At 34.7% G+C, this 23,481-nt stretch overlaps 1 protein-coding gene across 1 annotated transcript in view; it reads left to right on the plus strand.

Annotated features, from left to right (window-relative positions):
- The first annotated feature begins 810 nt into the window (after positions 1-810).
- PKN2 (protein kinase N2) overlaps positions 811-23,481 on the plus strand; it is a 111,091-nt gene continuing 88,420 nt past the window's right edge. Inside the window, exon 1 of the mRNA XM_087820567.1 lies at positions 811-1,076. Within this exon, the coding sequence (XP_087676693.1) occupies positions 1,029-1,076 (48 nt within the window). The 5' untranslated portion in view covers positions 811-1,028. The remainder of the gene's footprint in view (positions 1,077-23,481) is intronic.

The following is a 23,481-nucleotide window of genomic DNA, read 5'->3' on the forward strand; positions in this document are numbered from 1 at the left end:
AAGTTGCTAGAGATCTCGAGCTGCTTCCATTTCTGAAAAAGTATCGGCGTTTCTCTCTCTCTAAAAAGCAATGGGAAAAAAATATCCTCAAGTGAGAATTAAAAAAAAAAAAAGATTTAAAAATAAAAAAAAGCACAGACCACACCCCAGATGGGCCCTGTGCACCTTACCAGTCCGCAAGGCGCGCTGGGAGTGGGAGGGAGCAAAAGGCAAGATTAATAGCTCGGGTTGTTGGGGCGCAGGGGAATACTCTACAAAGCTTGAGTTCCGCAACTCTTTGGATTGTGGAGGTTACAGAAAGGGGACCGGTTCCATTAGGCCTAAACTTCAACGAGAAAAGAGAAAGTGGCCTGGGGAAAAAGCAAACAAAAAACAGCGAGTAGGCTCCCGAGTCCCAGCGTTCGCAGTGGGGGCCGCCGCACCAAGCAGGAGGGCGGGCGAGTTTCCTCCTTCCTCTTCCCGCCTCCCGAGACGCGGGCCCAGCTCTTTCCTCTCATTTTCACCCCGTCGGGGTCCAAGGGCTGCCCCCTTCGGAGCCGAGCCCGCAGCAGCCCCGCCCCGCCCCGCTCAGGATCCCCTCCGCCCCACCTTCCCCGCCCGGCGGGAGGCAGCGACCCCGGCCGTCACGTGTCCCGGCAGCCGCCAAGTGAGGCCGCTTTTGCGACGCAGTGACAGCTAAATGGTGCGACAGGAGGAGCTTGCAGCCGCGGCCGCTGCGCCCCGCATTGAGAGGCTGGAGGCGGCTCCAGGCGTCGCCCTAAGGGAGCGACTGAGCGAACGGAGTCGGCGCGGGAGGGCGGCGGCGGGCGAGCGGCGAGGGGGAGTCCGCTATGAGTGCCCTCGCTCCCCGCCGCTCCGTGAACCGGGCGAAATAAGCCGCGCCTCCAGCAGGGGCAGCGCCTCCATGAATCCCTAGTGGGGTTTTTTTTCTTTCTCTCCCCGCTCCTCACCCCCTCCCCCGTCCCGTCCCGCCTTCTCCCTTCGAGAGCGGCGGTCGCGTCCAGGTGCGGAGTCCAGAGCGGAGTGCAATGGCGTCCAACCCCGAACGGGGGGATATCCTGCTCACGGAGCTCCAGGTAAGGGCCGCGGCCCGGGGGCGAGGCGCCGGCGGGGGAGGGAGGGGATCTGGCGCGGGGTCGGGGGCCGAGGGAAGCCCTGCGGCCGCCGCGCCCCTAGCCCGCTAAGTGCGGAAACTTGGAGATGTCACTCGGGAGCCGCTTCCTTCGGGAGCCGGACCCTCCCCCGCCCAGAGCCCCGGTTTGGCAGCGCTTTCGTTACCTACTGGAGAGACCCCCGTCTGTGCCCGCGGCCGGCGTCGCTTCTCTCCCGGCCCCCGGCGGGCCCGCTCGCCGCCCCCTCCCTGGGAGTGCGAGCGGCGGGCTGCCGCCCCTGTCGCCCCCTCCGTCGGCCCGGCCGGGCTCCGCCCCGCCTTTCGCTCGAGCACCGCTGCTCTCACTCCTTTGAATGACTCCCAAGCTGTTTTCTCGTCCCTCCCCTTCCCCTCCGACTTCGCACAAAGAGCGCCCCCATAACTTCCAGCCCCCAGACAAGTTTTTTTTGTTGTTGTTGTTTTTTTAAACCGTGTCTCACTAAATGCTGGCTTTACTTCACCAGCTTTTTTCAGGTGACTGTATTTCTTTCCTCTAATTCAAGGGGCTACCTTTTTTTCTTTTCTTTTTTTCCTGATGTATGTGATTCGCCCCTTCTCTGCTACTCAGTGCTCAGATTCGGAAGCTTACATGCTGATGCTTTTCAGACTTTCATTTTCCCTCCCGTTTGAACACCCGAGAAAAAGCTACAGAAGTTGTTTACAAATGAGAAAGCAGTCGACTAAGGGAAAATACTAGGCACCGCATGCCTGCAGATGAGAACAAATCGGGTTCCTTAATTAGTTAAGCCCATGCCGAGTAGCAATATTATTGTTTCCCATTTCCAGCTAAATATTTGATGATGTAGGCACGATTTTTGTTTTTAGGTCTCTGTGATGTCCAAGGGTACCTACGCTACCCTGTTGGGTTTATTTTTCATTACTTTGGAGTTTTCCGCGATGTTTACATCTGGATTAAAATTTCATGCCTGTTTTTTTTGACTTACACTTACTTTGATTTGTTTTAATGTGGTCATCTTCTGTAAGACAAGAAAAAATAGCATACTCATATTTCTTTAGTGCGTTGGACAGTTAATTTTTTTTAAAGACTGAGCTTAGACACTGGAGGATTGATTCTTGATGTCAAAATTAAGTATTGCAAGTGCTTCTAAATTTTTTGCCTTTCAGATGTATTTTTCGATAGATCCCTGCTTACGCTTGGTTTATTGTGCAAGATATAAGCTTGAATGTATTGTTATAATACTTGATATTTCCTCCACAAAAATAGAGATTTCAGCAAGGTATACCAATGAAGTGTTGCCAATTAGAATTCTTTGGAAACGCAAAGCTGAATTTCATACCATTGAACATGTTGCTATATAGCATGTTAGTCTTGGCCTTTTATAAGGAGGTCTTACAGCATACATCTGCTAAGTGAATGGAATTTATTGTTTTATTAATTTACATGAGCTTTTAAAATGAAGTTTGTTTGAGGCACAATCTAAAATGCATTCCATTGCCTAGTCTTGAAATATGACTAAGTTCCCATTCAGAAAAAGCCATGAAAATGACAGGAGCATTTTTCTTTGAGTGGAGTGGCTTCAGAATTATAAAGTGTTTGGCATCCTTATTTGTATTTTATAGAAATTTGGCATAAAAGACACTTTGACACTGGACCTGAAAACATATTTTCATGTGTATTAAGATATAACACTTAGGGACTTTTAATAAGATCAGTTTTGATAATAACAAGGAAGCAAGTTAGAGAAATAAGAAATTTTAATATGACTACTTTTAAAATGGTACTAAAGTAAGGGAACATCTAAAGTTAGACTTTTAAATAAGTTAAAATGTAACCTCTCCAGAAAAAGAGTCCTTTCTGTTAAGTGTTACCTCATAGGTTGTCATATATATCCAGGGCATTTTTTTTTAGTGTATTTGACTCCCATTTCTAATGAATTTGAACTTTATCATGTTTATTAAAATAATTGAGACTATTATTTATATCAGCATTTAAGATAAATGGTGATAATATTTGCCTCTCCAGGCATATTTATTCAAACATTTCATTATTTCATTGGGCTAAGAAACTAGTGTATAGTAACTAAATATTTATCAAACTAGCTAGTAGAACCTGTTTTTCAAAAGCTTCTAAGTTTGAATTTATTTAAATTAAAAAGTTGTTTAGTATGAAGTTCTTAATGGTTCTCTGTCAAACTGTTTTAAGTATTTAAATAGCAATTTATGCCCCAAGTTTTGAGACTTGTGTTTAGTAGTTAAAAACTATTACTTTGCCATATCTTGTCTCAGGAATACTTACTTCACTCTGAAAGTTACATTTTACCTACTTTTAATGAAATTGATATTTATTTCGAAGCATTATATATCCAACATTTTAAAATTATTTTTCAAATTATATTGCAGAATTTGAAATACTTTAGTACTTGAGCTCGAGTTGAATTATTGATAACCTTTGGTTGTGCAAAGACAAAATGAAAATCTAAAAACACAGTACTTTGTCTTGTTAATTACTATAATATTTCTATGGGGTAATGTTTACAGTACACACAAACTTTAATGGCTAGAGACTTCAAAGTGTAAAGAAGAATATTTATTTGCTGTAGTAAAAATTAAAGTAGGCTGTTTAAAAATATAAAATTAATTGACAATTTTTTTTTATTTGAAATGTAGTGGGAAACTTAATGAGATAGTTTTGTGAGGCCAAAGAAATTAAAGTTTACTTTCAAGGAAACTAGATTAATGAAAACTATATATAAAGAATCTCAAAATGAAAATGTTGGCAAATTTTATAGAATGCAGATCCAAATATTGAGTAACATACTAATAAAGTTACCTTGTTGATTAATGGAGATTTATTTTCATCAGAATGCCTGAAAAAGTTCTGGGAATCTGAAATTCCATTCTCAGCAGAATTTATTTAGATAGAGGTGACTTGTTCAAGTGGAAGTTGAAGTAGTTAGCCTTAAACTATAAGGATTCATTTCAAGAAACCTTTGTTTTGAGTACCTACCAAAGCTATATTGAAGGCTATAAAGATGACAGGATACATTTTCACTTTCTAGAAGAGAGTACAAATAACGTTTATTGATTATTTGCAGTATGTCAGACATTGTACCTGGGACCCTATACACCTTATTCTTTACAATAGTCCAGTAAGGTGGGTGGGTGTTATTTCCATTTTACAGATCAAGAAATTAAGTTCAGGGGTCTTCAGCGAATTGTTCATGGTCACACTATAAGTCAGAGTTTGAATTCACATCTGTATGTTTGCCCACTACACTATTTAAGCTGCCACAGTCCTGTGGACCCATAAATGTTTTGCATTCCAATGTGGTAGATGTGTGAACTTACTAAAAATTGGCCAAAAATGTGATTAACCGGAGTTAACTTTAATACAAACGTCATACTACTTGTTAGGCTCCTCTATAACAAGGAAAAATTATTTTCACGTTCTATTTGGTAGTCTGTAATTTGCCAGTGTTTTACTATGGTGAGTAAGGTGTGATAGTCTACAAGGAATAACAGTACCAATAACTTTTTGCAGGTTTTCTTCATTTAAAAATTATTGTTTCTGGTGAAAGCTGTTAAATATTTGCCCAAGACCTTCCAAAGATTTTACATTTCTCTGTAGACTATCCATGAGATAAACTTTGCTTTAAAAATGTAAGCTTACGTATGACCAAGCTATGTGTTTTTATTTAGTAGATACTCACTACATTGATGAGAAGGCTCCATTTGTCACCTAGAATGAGAAGTATCTTGACTGTTCATTGACATAAGAAATTGCTTTGCTTTCTTTAATTTACATTTCTAATCTCTTGTCTCAAAATTATTTCCTTGACAAGTTCAAAAGGGATTTCTGCACTAGTTATATTACATTTACATATAGCACATTGTTATTTTATCAGTTTGATGGGAAATTAGGAAATGGCATGTTGTTTTGTAGTGATACTGGTGGGGGGGAGGGGGAGGAGGTCTCTGTTCAGAGGATTAAAATTTTATAGTGGGCTGGAGGAATGTTGTATGAGAAAATAGGCAGGATGGGTAAGATTGATTTTACATATTTTTTGAGTTATAAAAGTGATACATGTTTATTGTAGAAAATTTGGAAAATGTAGAAAAGCATGAAAGAAAAGAAAATGTGCTCATAGTTTTCACTCAGAAATAACTGACAGACTTCCAACTTACAAACCCTATGGTATTTGAGTTGCTTTCCTCTTTTCCTTTTTTACTGATATGTTTAATATATGACATTATGTAATTTTAAGATGTTCAACATTGATTTGATATTTTCCTCTCTTTTTATCTAATTTTACTTACTAGAATTTTTAAAGAGAAATGAGGTTCATAGAATTTTAAGATATAAATAGCTATAGGTTGAAAAGAAATTTTGCTACTAGTTCTAGATGAGCAGATCTAACTATTTTTATTCACTTTTTTAAATCTCAAAATATTTTGATTTTGAGTCTGTACCTTGAGATACAGTTAAGAAGAAAAGTAAGTAGTGTGTACAACATGGACTTAGTAATAGACAATGATAGCATTGATTCTGAACAATAAATCAATACAGTGTGGTTTTCAGCTTAGATTTGATTATTACTACTCTTAAAAAAATCTACATACTTCATTGAATAAGGCATACTTTTAAATAAATTGCTAACTTTTTGTTGATTACCTAGGTAAACAACTTTGTGATAAAACTAGTGTTACAAAGGGGTGGCTCTAAAATGGATCATGTTTTTCTGTCATCTCTAATTAATATAATAGAGATTAGTTCTAGTCTCCTACAGCTCCTACTATTCATATTTGATCAATGTTTAGATAATCTTTATTAGGTAGGGGCACCTTCTAGGCATTCTCTGTTTACCCCAGGGCTTTGCATTTGATTCCTGAGTTCTCCTTTTCTGCTTTTCAAATTTGGCAACAGTTAACTTTCATGCCTTTTATCAGTTTATTCCTATGTGTTATACTTTTAAACAAATGGGAAGAGTGGACTAAGCAGTTTATAGAGATGAAAATGTTACTTCCAGAAGTATACGTGATATTTGAATAGAATAGTTCATTTTGCATCATTTCCAAGATAAAATGTATTGTGTTGAACAATTGTCAAATGTCTACTCAATTTCAAAAACCAATTTTACTCTAATTAGAGTATGAAAAATCATATGGCATTTACTATGATTAACTTTTGATATACAGCCGAGTTCAAACATGGCAGTAAAGTTATAAAGTTGAAATCTAATTAAAAGCTTTAAAAAGATATTTAAAACTTTGAATGGGAATAACATACTAATGAAAAAGTAACTTCTAATATCTTAGAAAAACAGGAGAGCATTTATTTTGATACATGTCTAGTTTCTCTTAATTTTATCTAATGAAGCCTTATTTGAAACTAATTCTATTGTCACATTGTTTTTCACAGTCTCACAGAAATTTGTGTAACATCATGTACATAAACATTGTCTGATAAAAATAAAGAACAGGAAAGCCTAGGAGGATTGTATTTGATGATAATAAATACCTTAGATTGGAAGGTGAATGTTGGTGCACATTATAAAGATGAATTGATATGCAAGAATTACATAATATATATAATTATCAGGATTTATCTGTTTTAGAAACTTGGCAGTGATTACTTTTTCTAATTGGTTAAAGTTTTACAGCCCTTGTTTACAAAGACCTTAATTTATTGGAAAGTTGTGGCAGCATTTGGAATTTATTTTAGATTATAGAAGACATATTTATCACCCAAACCATGTGGTGAATAACATCTTTATACACTGATCATATTGTTTTCCCTTTCCTAAGTGATTCTCTACAGAGGTGCTTGTTATGCCTGTTTCAGAATTTTTACTGAACAAATTTCATTAAATTTTTGGAATTTTTTTCTTTTATTAAACCTTAGGTACACTGCATTGGATTAGTCATTATCTATCTATCACCTGTCATCTATCTATGATTATAATAAGCACCCATGGACTACCATCATTTCCTACCTCCCCCTAAAAGCCAGGAACTTAACCTACATATGGTTTTGCTCTTTTCTATCTTTCCACTTCCACCTTCTTGTCAACCGAGGTAATCATCCTCTTAAATTCTGTGTTCATTGTCTTACTTTCTTTGTATATTTTTGTTGGATATATAATTTCAAAAGATACGTCTTTTATTTTAGTTGTTTTTATATAGTTGTATTGAATATAATCTTTCCAAACCTGCTTTTATTGCTGATTTATCCACATTATTGCATATTTCTGAAGTTACAAATTGTAATTGCTTATAATATTTCGTTGAGTAAAAGATTCACCAACTCTCTCCTTCTTAGATATTTGGATATTTATCCTCTCACTGTTACTTGTTGGGCATTAGTTATTTTCTAGTTTTCGTAATTGTGAATAGAGCTACAATGGACATTGAATGCACTTTTTAATTGTATATATCTGTTTCTGTTGATTATATACCTAAAGGTAATATTGCTTCTTCACAGGATAGGTGAATGCCCAATTCTAGATGATGCCCAGCTTCCAATGTGGCTGAGCCAATTTATATTAATATCAGCAGTATATGAGATAAAAAAGATCCTTTGGTTATCCATTTTTTTTGACATTTGATATTGTCTTTTAATTTTTACAGATCAGAAGAGTGTAATGTAGTCTTGATTTGCATTTTCCTAGTCACTGATGTAGAACATTTCTTTTTATGTTTACTGGCCCTTTTTATTTTCAGTTAAATTCCTGTTCATGTCTCTTGCTGATCTTTCTGCATTCTCATTGATTTACAAGATTTCTTTATATTCATGTTAATCTTTTGTGTATATTGTCAATGTCTTTTCTCAGTTTGTAACTTTTCTTTTCACTTTTTTTAGGGAGTTTGTAGGGGACAGTTTTAAGTGTTTTACCTTTATGGCAAATATTCAGAATCATTTACATCATTGTGATCAGCAAGCCTGCACCTTATATCTACTCTAGATTTGGTATAGAAAGGGTAAAGTTACTGAGTTTATGATCCGTAGATTCAGTTATCCAAATGCACAACCATAGAAAGTTGTATAAAATATTGCACTGCTTAACACGTGCTAGACACTCAATGTTAGTTGACTCAATTAAAGGGTGAATTTAGAAGCAAAGAAATGTGAAAAATTCTATATGTAAATAGTTCATCAACTGCTCATTTTATAAAACATTAACAATATTTTATTCTTTCATTTGAAGGGCACTGTATTCCAAGTATAGAATTATATGTGAATTGGTTATTCCATTATGTGCATAGCTTTTCAATAAAGTGCTGGAGTTGGTCAGATTTAATATTGCATATAAAACAGAAAATATTATTCTTTTCTTGAAAAATTTACTGGTATTGACAAACCTGGAATTCTATATAGAGTTTTTATCATTGCTATGGTGTCTTGATGAAAAAAATTAATTTTAATTTTAGTCAAATTTGTTAGTCTTTTATTATATTTGCTGTTTAAGAGATTGTTCTGGGTCTCACAGATAGTCACCATATTTTCTGCTAAGAGTTTTGAGGTTTTTTTTTTACATTTAAATCAATACATTTGAAGTTGATTTTTGAATATGGAGTGAAATAAAGGTCTGAGTTGTTTTATAATTTTTAAAGTTTTATTTTGAAATTATATCAATCTTATAATTAAGTTTAAAAATAAAATACTTCATTTTTTAGGACAGAAATGTTTCTGAATAGCCTTACTTAATTTTTGCAAGTTAGAAGTTAAGATTATATCATACTAGGTTATGTAATAAACTATACCTGAAGTTTATTTTTACAAAAATCATTAGTAGCTCATTTTTCTCTTATAGTACCAGTTTGTGTTTCTTCTGTTGTTTTTTGTTGCATCCCCTGAAGCCTTGGGTCAGCAAGATCCTTGACTTAACCTCTCGTTAACTCCTCTCACATTCCCTAGTTGTGGCTCAGACCTTTTCTATTTTCTTAAGTCATCCAACCATTTCCTCCTCCTTAGTTTTCAGCAAATCACTTACCTACTCACTGCTTCTGCTGAATGACACAAAGTACAGTATTCAAGAGTGAGTTGCCTCAACTTTTCTTCTCTTTAAGATTTCTTGGAATTTTAGCCCTTTTTTTTTTTAAATCCACTTTTAAGGAAAAATTGCTGGGCCTTCCTAAGGCTATACTCTCCTGGATTTCTGCTTTCTTTGGACTATCATTTCACACTTTTGCAGGATGGGGCTTTCATTCTCCCTTGAATGTTTGCCTAGAAATAAGTTTACATCTCTCTCTCTTTCTCTTTCATATTGTTGTCCCCTCCAACTTCTTTCTTTTAATCATCAACTCCTTTAAAGAAATTTCTTAGTTGTATTTATTTTCTACCACTTATTTCTTAACTTATTCAAATATGACTTCTTTCCCATTATTCTGTTGAAATTATTCTCTTAAAAGCATCGTTGACTTCCTGCTCATTCTCGTCCTTGGAGGCAATTTATACTGTTTCAGGTTCCTGAAAGTCTCTTGTTTAAATTAAGCTCCATGAACCCTGTATAATATTGGTTACTTTTCATTCATCATACCTGTCTTTATTTGCTACTACTGCTTTCTTTTGATAACTCCTTTTTTTACTTTAAATGTTCTACCCTTTTAACCTATTTTCTCTAATTCTTCAGATTACCACCGGAATTAATCACCTCATCTTGTCTCAGGGCTGCAGGCGATAGAAACCCATTTAAATTAGCTTAAACAAAAATTGGATTTATTGGAAAGCTACAGGGATATCTCATTTAATCAAGGGTAGGGTATATAGCCAGGTTCCAAGAGGACTAAATAGGAAAGCAGAGGCATTCTTTCTCTGTAGGGCTACATGTTCTCATCTTTTCTTCTTTAAGCATGTATACTCCTTTATGTTTCCTCTCTATATTGGTTCTCCTTTCATGTCGTCTACAAGGGCATTCCTAACTTCTGAATTTACATTAAGCTATAAGTCCAATGCCCAGAGCTAACTAACTCACTTGTTTTGTGCCGCAATTCTAAATTCTTTTTTTTGTTGTTATTTTTATTTTAGGGGTTGGAGGGAAAGAGAGGTTGATTTGTTCCACTTATTTATGCATTCATTGGTTGATACTTGTATGTGCCCTGACTGGAGATCAAACACACCAACCACCTTGGCGTATTGGGACGACACTCTAACCAACTGAGCTACCCAGCCAGGTCCCACTTCTAAATTCTTGAATGAGAATATGATTGACATGTATCCCTTATCTTGTCAACTATGGCAATGGAGGAATGGAGTTCTCAGTACCATTATGTACTAATGTGGCTGCAAGGACTCTCCTGGAGCTAGGGATGAGGGCTGTTCTCTGAGAAGGGACTATAGGTTAAGAAAGCACTTCTCTGTTTAAACCCCTTTAGTAACTTCTTTCTGATTATAGAATAAAATATAGTAGACCTTCCATCATCTGACCTTATCAGTCTTTTCAGATTTTTCTCCTTATGCGTCTTATGTTCTGTGATATTAAACTATTTGCAATCCTTGGAACTACAATGCCTCTTTATAGCTCTGTATCGTTGCATATGCTGTCTCTAATTTTAAGAATACTGATGTTGATCATCTGCCTGAAAAGCTTTTGACAAATTGGACACTCCTTAAAATTCTGCTAAGAAAAATGCATCCATTGAATATATGAATATATTCATATTATATAATCAAGAAAAATTTTACTAAAGTACACTTTTTATAAATAAGTAAATTTAGTGATTGTAAATAAGTAAATTTAGTTTTGTAGCATCTAACAGCTTTCCTAAAATATTTTGTTGTAATATTTTAACCCTCTTAGTGATTGCAGCATTGGGCCTAAATATATTCAGGTAGATTTATGAGGAAGGGGATCACCTCTTTTGTTTTTACCTACATTAATTTCACCCTCCTTTCTTGTGCATGAGCCCTTAATGGTAGTATTCTCATCACTGTCCTAGTTTCTCCTGCTTTCTAACCTGGGAGCTGTACTTTTACTATACCCTTCCTCTAAAATAGTTAGTGTTACCTTCTGAGGAAGTTAGAAATAACTGTATACAATTAACAAATAACTGAATACATTTTTTGACTTTGTTTTTCTTGTTGCTCAGTGTGTGACTTGCTCAAGGCCAGCTCTATTGCCAGTGCCTAAAACCAAACCAAACAACAAAACACTACAATTCAGGTTTGACACTATTTCTAGCCTTGTGACTTCATAAAAGAGCTCCAATATATTGTGTTCAGCTAGATCCTGTACAAGTAAAATGCTTAGCTCTTGGCTGTGGTGTGGTAGCGTAGTACAGCTTGATTCATTATGGGGTTACTATAACTTTTTCTCAGTAAATCTGATGTTTCCATCTCTGGGAAGCACTTTCCTTTATTGGTGACTTTAGATTTCCAGTTAGCTATGCTATCAGAAATACTTATTTGGTTAAATTGTGATGCTTTAAAAAAAATTAATTGTGGTAAAAGTACACATAATTACTATTTTAGCCATTTTTAAGTTTATAGTTCAGTGGCATTAAGTACATTCACCATACTGTGCAACTGTCACCACCATCCATCTCCAGAACTCTTCATTGGTAAAGCTGAAACTTTGTACCCATTTATCACTACCTCCCCATTACCCTCTCTCCCCAGGTCCTGCCAAACACTTTTCTACGTTCTGTCTGTATTAATTTGACATGTAAGTGGAATCATACAGTATATGTCCTTTTGTGACTGGCTTATTTCACTTAACATATGTAATCAAGTTTCATTCATGTTATAACATGTGTCAGACTTTCCTTCCTTTTTAAGCCTGAATAGTATTTCATTGTACTACATTTTGTTCACCTGCTCATCTGTTGGATCAGTATAGCACCTTTGTAGGTCACTGTACCTAATCATGATCGTTTGCTAGTCTGTAATTTTTATTCAATGCAGTAGCCACTAGCCACATACAGCTTTTAAATTTTAAATTAAAAAAAATTTAAAATGTAATTCTTCAGTCACTCTAGCCACATAATAAGTACTCAGTAGCCACATCTGCCTAGGGGCTGCCTTATTGAACAGCATTTATATATATAACATTTCCATCATTGCAGAAAGGTCTGTTGAACAGTGCTGGATAATAAATGCAGAGATCTATTTCAATACCTTGAAATTAGAGAAGACAGAAATATCCCTTAGGAGCTATAGAAACATTTTATTTACATTTGAATAAAGAAATTTTTTAGTTTTGTTTAGAAAGTAATTATGTCTGTTTAAATATGTTTTTGCAGTGAGTCACTCTGACTGGAAAGTGTTAAAATACTTTGCATCAGATGATTTAAATAAATTGGTTTTCAAGTGAAATAAATGATAATCAGTATCTTAGAAGTTTAATATATTAAATATTTATACATTTTTGTGTTTATTTGTATGCATCAAAGATTTACAAAAAAAACAGTTTTGAGTTTGACATCCTGTTTTGTATCCATCATTCTCTTAGGGGCATATGTGTTAAATTACATTCTTTTTTAGGAATTGGAGTTTGGTCTCAGGGTGTAGAAAACAGCAAATGATAATTAGCAATAATTTGGCCAGGTTTTTTTCATGTTGAGATCTTAAAACAACTTATTCTAGGCATTCTATATTATTTTCTAATTTTAATTTTATTTTTTATTGAGATATAATTGACATAAAACACTGCATTCCTTTTAGGTATACAACATAATGATTTGAAGTGTGTATATATATTGTGAAGTGATTACCACAGTAAGGTTAGTTAACATTATCACCCCTCAGAGTTACCAACTTCTTTTTCTTTTAATGAAAATTTTAAGATCTTTTTTTTTTATCCTCACCTGAGGATATATTTATTTGTTTAAGAGAGAGAAGACAGGAGAGAGAGAGAGAAACATCAATGTGAGAGAGAAGCATCGATCGGCTGCCTCCCGTCCATGCCCCAATCCGGATCAAACCTGCAGTGTAGGTATGTTCCCTGGCTGGAAATTGAACCCACAACCTTTTGATGTATGGCACAACACTCCGACCAACTAAGCCACCAGCCAGGGCAAGGCCTTCTTCCTTAGCTACTTTTAAATATACTGTACAGTATTTTTAACTAGAAATTCTGTATTTAGCATTTTAACTGTAGCTGAGATTAGATGAAACCTTCTCCCCCCCCCCCCCAGCCTCAGTTGTCAGCTTTAGGGAACTGGAGGGGCAGACGTGTGTATAGCATTCTCTTTATCATTTTGGATTAATTGTATGTTTTTATGAATACCTGTTTGTTAATGTGTCTTTTAAAATTACTTTTTAAAAGGTATCACAAGATATTTTTAATGCTTGAAAGAGTTGGCTATGTTTAGAAATTATTTTAACTTGTTGAATAATTGCTTGAGCTTGAAAATTCATTTAAATCTAGCATTTTAAAAATAATTACAAAAACTATTCATTCCTTGAGTATATAATTTGAAAGTCTTTAAGCTAAAAGCATAAAATTCCTCATTTCTAAGAATAATGGTTTATGTATTTCTTTTCAAAAGTAAATAGGAAATTGACGTAATCTCATTTAAATAAATACGAATTTTTTCATATCAAAACTTTCAACTGTTATTGCACTAATTTGAAAACAGTTTTCAGTTTGAACTAATAGGAATAAAAAATTAGCCTATTTATTCTGATCTTGTGGAAAGATGAATGAATGATATTAATAATAAGCAATTCTGGAATAGGCATCTTTTTAGTCTTAATTATTGGAGTTGAGCTAAGAAAGGATACCAGTTCATATTCCAGCTCTTTGTAAAACAGAAACTTTTGTTTTTCTGTTACTAATTTGGCTTATTACAGTTACAGTTAATAACCTGGTGTAATAATGAGAAGTGGCTGAAGGCTGAGGAAAGTAGATACGTTTTTAAATTTAGTATATATGTAGATACTATTAAAAAACCTTCCATAATCAAGAGAGTAAGAAAGATTTAAATTAAAATTTTTTTCTCTCTCACTGTAGATTTTGTATTATTCAAATAGCAGAAACAAATAACAGACATTGAATTCAGGAAAAAGTTACCAAACCAGAATTTCACAGTTCACTATTTGAATACTAACATTTTATTGTTATCAGACGATACTTGCAGCAAGTTGTGTTTTTTGTTGTTTTTGTTTTTTTTCATATCTAGGCAAGGATGTAATTCATTAATTCAGTCAATAGGAATGCCTATTGTATGGCCACTATTGTAATCAAATAATACCAGATGAATTGTGGTAGTGCTGTGAAGTTAAAACAGATTTCTGCATTTCAATAGTGCGTAGAGAAACTTTTAAAAGTTAATTTTAAAAATTGCATTAAGATGTTTATTTGAGAGAGTCACCCTGACAGGACATCAGTTCTTATGATAAAGGCATTGCCAACTAGACAACAATGAAAGTTCTTATTCAAAACCTTTCATTTGTATAAAAAGCAGTTTAATTAAGGGCTTGCATTGTTGAAAGGGTTCTGTATCAAAATGAAGCCATACAATTTTCTGTACACTACTTGCAGCGTTAGAAAACTGATCAAAATTAATCCTTATATTAGTTGATAAAAAGTAATTTTTAGCCCTAGCCAGGAAGCTCAGGTGGTTAGAACATTGTTGCAATAACCAAGGTTGCAGATCAGTCTACAGCCAGGGCACATACAAGAAGCAACCAATGAATGCATCAGTAAGTAGAACAACAAGTCTCTCTTTCTCTCCCTCAAAATCAATAAATAAAAATTAATAAAATAATTTTAAAATGTCCATAGAATATAGAGGAAAGGTCACAACTAACATCCTTCAAGAGTCTAGGCAAGTAACAAATTAGTGAAGCAGGTAAGTGTAATGGGCATACATTGTGGGATTGGCATTGATGGGTAAGCAGATATAAAAGCATCTGGTGGCACCCACTTCTCAGCTGTGGTCTTTTGTTTCCATGTGGGGCCTTACTGCCTTTTATTGGGAGATATGTTCTAAAATTTAAGATATTTATTCAAATTCTTAACAGACTATTAACAAAATAAGACATGTTTGAAGGACCATCTCTTCCACTACAGTAATTTATCTTTATTAAATCAAATATTGACATGCCTACCATATTCAGGTACTATGTTAAAACTATAGTTATACACACAAAAAAAGTTGGACATAAGCCACTACCTTTTACTCTTTAGAACAACTTTGTTCAGTAATGCACCCTGGGATGATAGAAATGTTATATATGCTTTCTGTAGGTATCCAGTGTGATAGCCACTAGCCACATGTGAATTGGGGCTAGTGCAACTGAGGAACTGATTTTTTCGTTTAATTTAAATTTAAATATACACAGTCACATGTGGTTAGTGACTACTGAACTGATAGTGGCACTCTAGAAACTAAATTCAGTTGCTAAGACAATCGTGAGAAGTTACCAGCTCAAGATTTAAATTACATTTCAGAACTGCAGTGGAAGGGGTGGCTTGAGGTCACACACTATTTCTAAGTGAATTATACAGGCAGTTGCTATAGGACTTCAAAGGAGGGGATCAGTCATTTTCTGGCAAGTGTTAGAGAGGAGGGGAAATTTAAACTGGCTCAAGGGATAAGGTGTGATTTTATTAAGAGGAAAAGATGTTCTAGGAGAGTGGGATAATGGGAACTAAATGCATGCAGGCTAGAAAAATTCATGAAAACTTTCTTTTCTTTTTTTTCCCCCCAGAAAGCTGACCCAAATTATGTCCTTTTTGTTTTTTCCTATTTTGACAAGCACATCATTTAATAATTGAACTTGGCCTTGATATATTGCTTGTTCTAAACTTTGATCAACAGCTTTCGAAATAGGTATTGTGCTGTTTTTATTTTTTGAGGTAAACAGCCAGAAAAGAGATAAAGAATGTAACTTTTAAAAAATAGCCTTACTTGATATCATAGTTACTCTTTTTACTTAGAATATGCATATTTTACCACTTTAAAGTTTTTTAGTCAGTCATGTTTTCATTTCTGTTATGATGAAAGATATTTTAACTCAAAGAGCTGTAAGGGAAAGCAATTGAAAGCTCTCAAGTGTATAGTTTCCATGAGCTATCCTAGTTTCAGTTGAAAACTTTTTCTGTTTAATAGTTGCTGGATCTTTTCTTTGGGGGAATTATATGTAATTCACAGCATGGTGTTTGAAATATTTTGTGTTCTGTTTATTCATATGCCAATTTAAAAGGATGACTTCATTTAGTTTAGCCGGGGAAATCTTTGGCCAATGACACAGTGATATTTTGTGTAAAAAATACTTTGGGAATTGAAATATACTAAAGTCCCTGTCAAAATGTTTCTTTATTAGATAAGAGCATTTCCTTCATTACCTTTATATAAGAATAGCAGTACCTTTCACCCTACCATCCAGCATCCTTATTTTTCCCTCTGCGTCTCCTTGATTTACTTATATAGATTAAATGAAATAAAACATTTATTATTTTATGTGGCTGATACTTGATGGGCACTCAGGAAATATTCCTGCCCAACCTTCCGCATTCACAACAAATAACCAAATCTTTATCTATTAAAGTTCATAGTGAGAGATACTTTTAAAGTGGTGATTGTTTTAATTTATATTAATATGTTATTGAACACTTGTTATGTGACAGGAATCTGCTGACCATCCCACCCTTTTTATTTTACTAACCCTCACAATAGCCTTAAGACATTGGTTTACTTTATTTACATGTAAGAAGAAGACAGACAGAGAAGTAAAATTACTTGCTCATGTTACATAGTAGCCAGTTAGCCCAACTGGATTTTTAAACTGGGTCTAAATCCAACCCAGTGATCATTTCACTGTATATTTTATATTTTAATATTTTAAACAATTATAGGAATTTATTGTTGAATTTTGTAATAAACATTCTCCCCATCACAGAATGTGATTTGATTTACTATTGAGTTCTGGAAACAGCGTAATGTGGTAAAGAGTAGAGACTACTAGTTATAGATCCATAGGATATTAATTGAGGTGGGCATGTATTAATTTAGCCTAATCTCATTTTACAAATGAAAAAATGAGACTCAGAGAGTTTAAGTGATTTGTCTACCATCACTAAGTAAGGGAACTGGGACTGGAACCCTGATATTCTAACTCTAGTAGAGTATATTTCATGAACAATCTTGAATTTAATAAAAGGAAAATATAATCATGTACAGTAAGAAAATAATAGAATTAATTAAGGCTTTCTCTTTTTTAAAAAAAACACACCTTTTTTGAAATATAACTGACATACAATAAACTGCACATATTTAAAACATACAGTTTGATAAATTTTGACATGCCTCTATACCTGTGGAACCATCATTGCAATCAACGTAGTGAATTTATGCTGCCATTATTCTTGGATAAATTCCCAGGAGAGGAATAGTTTATTTTGGCATGCAAAGTATCTATTTGAATTGCATCTCCCTTATTGTAACAGGGTTGATATATTTTCATTTGTTTATTGTACCATTCTGAATTCTTTTTCTATTAATTACATGGTTGTATTTTTCTAACCAAAATATTGAGGGAAAGCAACTCTAATAATTTCACATTTCTTTATCCCAGAGTGCTCTAGTGGCAAAAGTAAGCCATGTATAATTCATATTTGAATTACAAAGGTACTTGGGTCTGTAACTGTTCTTATATTTTTCTTTTGATGCATTTTTACTTATTTTGTGTATTTGAAGAAAAGTCAACCTATTAAACAGTATTAAGTAGTAAGTGGGAACAAAACTGATTGCTATTTGGTTACATTCAGTATCATGACTAACACTGATGCTGGTTGTTAACCTGGGTGGGGGGAGGCTCAAATTATTTATTATTGTGTTTCCTTGATACATAATGCCTTAGTGACATTGTGTAGACCTGTAGTGATAGCCTACCTGTTATCCTCTAACTATGGTTTTTGTGGTTCAGCCTGTCTAACCTGTAGTTCTTGTGTTAATGTGAATAGAAATAAGGAAACTAGTTATGGGTATTAACTGGTTCTCTGTAGGTTTTTATCTAACCCCACCCATAATGGAAGGTCATTTTATAACCTTTGTTTCATTTGGTAGTAAAGAAGATAGCTGAAAGTCTTATGAGACTAATTATCTTCTTTTGGGGTGCTGTTTGTGTGAGGGGGGGAAAAGTTGGTTCTTCATTTTGGAGTATGTGACCTGATATATTGTGATACAATAACAAGTCATACTTCAAAATTACCAGTTCTAAATTGTGATTAAAATGCAGTTTTGTTTTATTAAATATTCAATCATATTATGATGTTTCGTCAGTGGGGGGGGATGAAGTCTGTGTTTCCAAATAAATTAGTCTTAATCCTTTAAACATATAAAACATTGATTTTTAACACTTTTTGGAAATTACATTCATGCAGTGTGAGTCACATTTTGCTGCCTGGTTTACATAATATACACAGAAAATTTGACTTTTTCTTGAAGTATGTAGTACTCATTCCTGTACCAAATGGTCTTATTAGTATGATTATTTTTTCCTACTTTTTTTCTCGGATATTAACTTTTCACTCAGTATGTCAACTTTGAGCAGCCATTTCTCTATTCATTCAACAAATATTTACCGGCACCTTCTGTTTTCTTAGTGTTATTCCAGGACCTAGTTATATAATAATGATCAAAATATTTAATAGTGATTAAATTTGCTTCCTTCTCTCAAGGAACTTAAAATATGGAGGGGAAGATGGACCTTATGTAACTGTACAAGAATATTGGGACTTTCAGGCGCCCTTAGATCACATTTTGAGAACTGTTGAACTAGGGTAATGAAGGGAGAAAAGCATACAGTCCCAAGCAGACACGCTGAAGTTGTTTACTGGATTTAAAATGGAACGTACTATAAACTTTGAGTTAAAATTAGAACCACTCACTATTTCTTAGGGAAAAAACAATCGAAACACACTTTAAAAATTTGCAATGGATCTTATAGCAAACCAGTGACAGAACTGTGACTAGCACTTAGGTTTTCTTATTCATAGTCTCTTCCTTTTTCTGTTCCTCTCCCTCTTTCTCCCTCTTTCTCCCTTTCTCCCTCTTTCTCCCTCTTTCTCCCTTTCTCCCTCTTTCTCTCTCTCTCTTTCTTTCTCTCTCGCTCTCTCTCTCTCTCGCTCTCTCTCTTTCTCTCCCCCTCTCCCTTTCTCTCCCCCTCTCCCTCTCTCTCTCTCTCTCTCCCCCTCTTCCTCTCTCTCTCCCTCTCCCTCTCCCTCTCCCTCTCTCTCTCTCTCTCTCTCTTTCTCTTTCTCTCTCTCTTTCTCTTTCTCTTTCTCTTTCTCTTTCTCTTTCTCTTTCTCTTTCTCTTTCTCTTTCTCTGTCTCTGTCTCTGTCTCTTTCTCTGTCTCTGTCTCTGTCTCTGTCTCTTTCTCTGTCTCTTTCTCTGTCTCTCTCTGTCTCTGTTTCTCTGTCTCTTTCTCTTTCTCTCTTTTTTCTTTCTCTCCTCCTCCCCTTTCCTCCCATCTCCCCTCTGTCACCTTTAATTTCCCACCTTAGCTTATCATTCTAGGTATTTTGGGTTGTGAAATGTGTTTCTGTGTTGGAAGCATATGAGAGCCTAATGTTTGTACATGCTCTCTATTAAAATAGGTATAATTTTAAATTATATTTTTGATTAAGATATCTTTTTTACCAATAATAATTTTAATAATATCAAATGTGAGATATGATTGTGCTGAAAAATGATTTCCATATTCATAAAGTGATTAATTTATAGGTATTTAAATTATTTGGATATACAGTGCATTTTAATAAGAATCCCTTTAGAATTCTCCTAAGACATTTTACAGTTGTAGATAGAAGTGTAATCATTTTTACAGGGTAGGGAAAAAGTAGGTTTACAGTTGTGACTCTGCAAAACAGAGTTAAATAAAGCTATTGTAATAATCATAACCTGCATGTCTTTTTTTAACCACTGTAAACCTACTTTTGCCCCACCCTATATTGGTCATTAAGTAAAGCTCTTCACAAGTTTCAAACCTGTAGGAGTAAAATGAGGTTTGAAGAATGGTAATCAAACTTTGAGGAGGAAGGAACTGTATTTTATGTAATTTTCTTTATTGCAGTGTGGAGAAATTAGTTTTAGCCTACTTTTTCTGAAGCTTTAATAATTCTGCTGTGAGCAAGTTTTTGTGACACATTATTGGTTTAAAATTATTTCTGTTATACATATTTAAGTGGTATTTTATGGGCTTAAAATCACATGCTTTTCTAATTTACTTGATATATAGTTTTCAAACAAGTTATATTAAGTAGATATGCTTCTGTGTACTTAAAACTGAATTATCATTTTTATCAGATCAGACTATTGTAGGCCACTCCCCCACCCCTTCCCATGAATATTTTCATAGTGCCTCATGGAATATCACTTTTGTAGGAGGAATGTGCTTGCAAATAGGATTATTACATACTATTATAAAAATTTGTCAAGAGAACTAAGAACACCATGTTCTGAGTTAAGAGTGTAACCTGGGCCCAGCAGTGTGGCTCAGTGGTTGAATGCCTGACCCGTGCACCAAGAGGTCTCTGGTTCACTTCCTGGTTGGGGCACATGCTGGCTCGATTCCTGGTAGGGGGCTTGCAGGAGGCAGCCGATCAATATTTCTCTGTCATCAATGTTTCTACCTTTCTCCCTTCCACTCTCTCTGAAAAGCAGCCGATCAATATTTCTCTCTCATCAATGTTTCTACCTTTCTCCCTTCCACTCTCTCTGAAAAGCAATGGAAAAAATATCCTCAGGGGAGGATTAAACAAAACAAAACAAAAACACATTAACATACCATAAAAGTATTTATGTACAGTATTTTAAATTAAGGGTGTAAGTCAGGATCCATTTAAGATACTAAGTGCAAATTTCATTTGACTGTTAATACATTTGTGCCATTTTAATTGTTTTATTCTGATATGTTAATATTTATGGGCACTGGCTGTACAATATGAGAAAAAATGAATGATACATTACTAAAATGTAATTAATAACTAAGGAACTTTAATTTTTAGGAATTATAAGAGAAGCTTGTAAAACATGTTGAATGTAAATATAAATGTATACTTAATATTTCTTATACATGGTGTCCCCAAAAATGTATACACAGTTTATAATTCAATTTTGAAAATGAAATGTATTTTAATAAACACTGCCTTTATGATTATTCAAAATGTGTGTATATATTTTGGGGGATACCCTATATATTGAAATATACCCAGGAACATGGCATTTCAATTTAAAAATTCGTAACATGTTTTCAAAAAAAAAATGTACTTTCAGAGTAGAACAATTTTAAGAGGTTGAGAAGCCATTACCTTTACCGGTATTGTGAAATTCCAGACAGAGGCCTTTCGTACATTAGATGACCTTCTGGGAATTTTTCAGCCTTCTGAAAGTACTTCCCCAATCATGAAATGTAGTGTCTTTACTATTTAGTTCTTTCCTTAAAATTTTTTTTTAATCATTCCTGTCTCATTGTATTATATAACATAGGCATTCCAGAAGGTACATAGAGAGTAATAAAACAAAACACCATTCATTGTATTCACCACTTGGCTAAAGAAACATTACCAATATAATTGAATGAAGCCTCTTGGATATCTCTCTCTGACATTTCTTCCCCTCCTTGTCTTCCACCCTCAACTACTATATGAAATCTGACATTTATCATTTCCACACCAGAAATTATTTCTTGGTGAAATCTCTAGCTTTTGCTAAAACTCTCATAGTAATTATAAGTGTTTTTTCTTATGTCATCAGCTGACATGAAAACCAGTATGAAGGGCAGTGGGAACCTTGCATTTGTTTTCATAAATAACATTTCTATTAAATTGCCAGTAGTATAACATTTTATCACTCACTAGTTTTTAACTTGTTTCATCCAAGTCACTTGGTTATTTTATTGTTTCTATTTGTAAACAGCCATTATTTATCTTGTGCTTGACTAATTAGTTTTACTTCCTCAGGGACTTTTTGTATTGTCTATATAGTTTCATTGTTGCCTTCCCCACCTCCTCTGAGTAACTGACAACTTGCTTTCTATTTCTTCAACCTAACCAGTAAAATAAAATGTAATGAGGGTCCCAAGCCCCATTCCCATTTCTCTGCCTCTCCCCTCTTCCTCCTTCTCTTTCTCCCTCCCTTCCTCCTTTCCTTCCTCCCTTCCTTTATGTCTGTCTGTCCATCCATTCATCTGTTTGTTTATTATCTTAATTTGGTTGCCTTTCATTGTATACTTGCACACAACAAGCAAAGCATCTCTGGGCTTTTCTTTTGTAATCTTTTTCTCTTAATATCTCTTTATTTAAGCCCCCAAATTCTCATCATTAGTTGGGCTTGAAATGGATATGCTACTGTGTTATCTATTTTGTTTATGCTTAGTTATTTAAAAAATGTTTAACACTTTATCACATTAGAGGTTTTTGTGATAAATTAGATCTGCTCTCAATTAAGCATGACACAATAGTTAATTTTAGCTTCATCTTTTCTTCATTTTGATATCCTACTATCCTTTTTCCCCTTTTGGCTGTATTTAGCAATAATGATAATGATATTGACTCTCCTGGTAATTGAATAAGTGATAAATGCCAGATATGTGACAAAGATTTCTATATTTTGCTAATATAATCATTTTATAGTCCTTTGAGACAAAACTTTTGTTCATATTTGTTCTGATATACTTGTAGGTTTCATTATTTTATTAGAGCCCTTTTGGTTTCTATTTCCCTATCTCTGCTTGTGACTTCCCTACCTGCCAGTCTCTATCTTACTGTCATCTTCACAACCAGAATTTCCACATATTTCCAAAATGTCCCTAGGAGATGACAGAGCCCCCATTGAGAAGCTCTGGGTAGGGGAAATGACTTTTAGTTCACATTTAGAGAGGAAAGAAAATTATAATGTATAAGTAGCCCTTTAAAAAAATTTTACCCTTTGTGTTTAAAAGTGTTGATTAAAGTATTATGCTCAGTAATAGGTGTATGAAACGATTATCATTATTTCTTATATTAGGACATAGACACAAAACAGGGTTTGTATGTTTTACATTCTGGGAAGCTCAGGAATGTGGGTGGTTCAGAATGAAGCAGATCCTCTGCTTTACCTTCAGAGGTATAAGAACGGATGGAATCTAGGCACTGAGGAAAATTTGTTTCTCTGCTTAACATAATTTTTGAAGTTACTTAAATTTTTAACTTGGTAATTTTGTATAAAGTAGGTACTCTAGGAAGGTATTAATCAAGGCCTTATTGTATGCTTTTTTATGAATATGGTATATTTTCCTAAAAAGTCTTTTTTGCATGTTAGGCTCCTAATAAATAGCTCATAGCTAAAAGTAACTGGTTGATGGAAGGCTAGGCTTACATGGGTTCTGAACTTGGGGTGCTTGGGTGGACTTAGGGATCTGTGACACCTCCTGCCATTTTCTGTG

The sequence above is a fragment of the Miniopterus natalensis genome, chromosome 9, assembly GCF_054644295.1.
Source record: "Miniopterus natalensis isolate mMinNat1 chromosome 9, mMinNat1.hap1, whole genome shotgun sequence".
NCBI lineage: Eukaryota > Metazoa > Chordata > Mammalia > Chiroptera > Miniopteridae > Miniopterus > Miniopterus natalensis.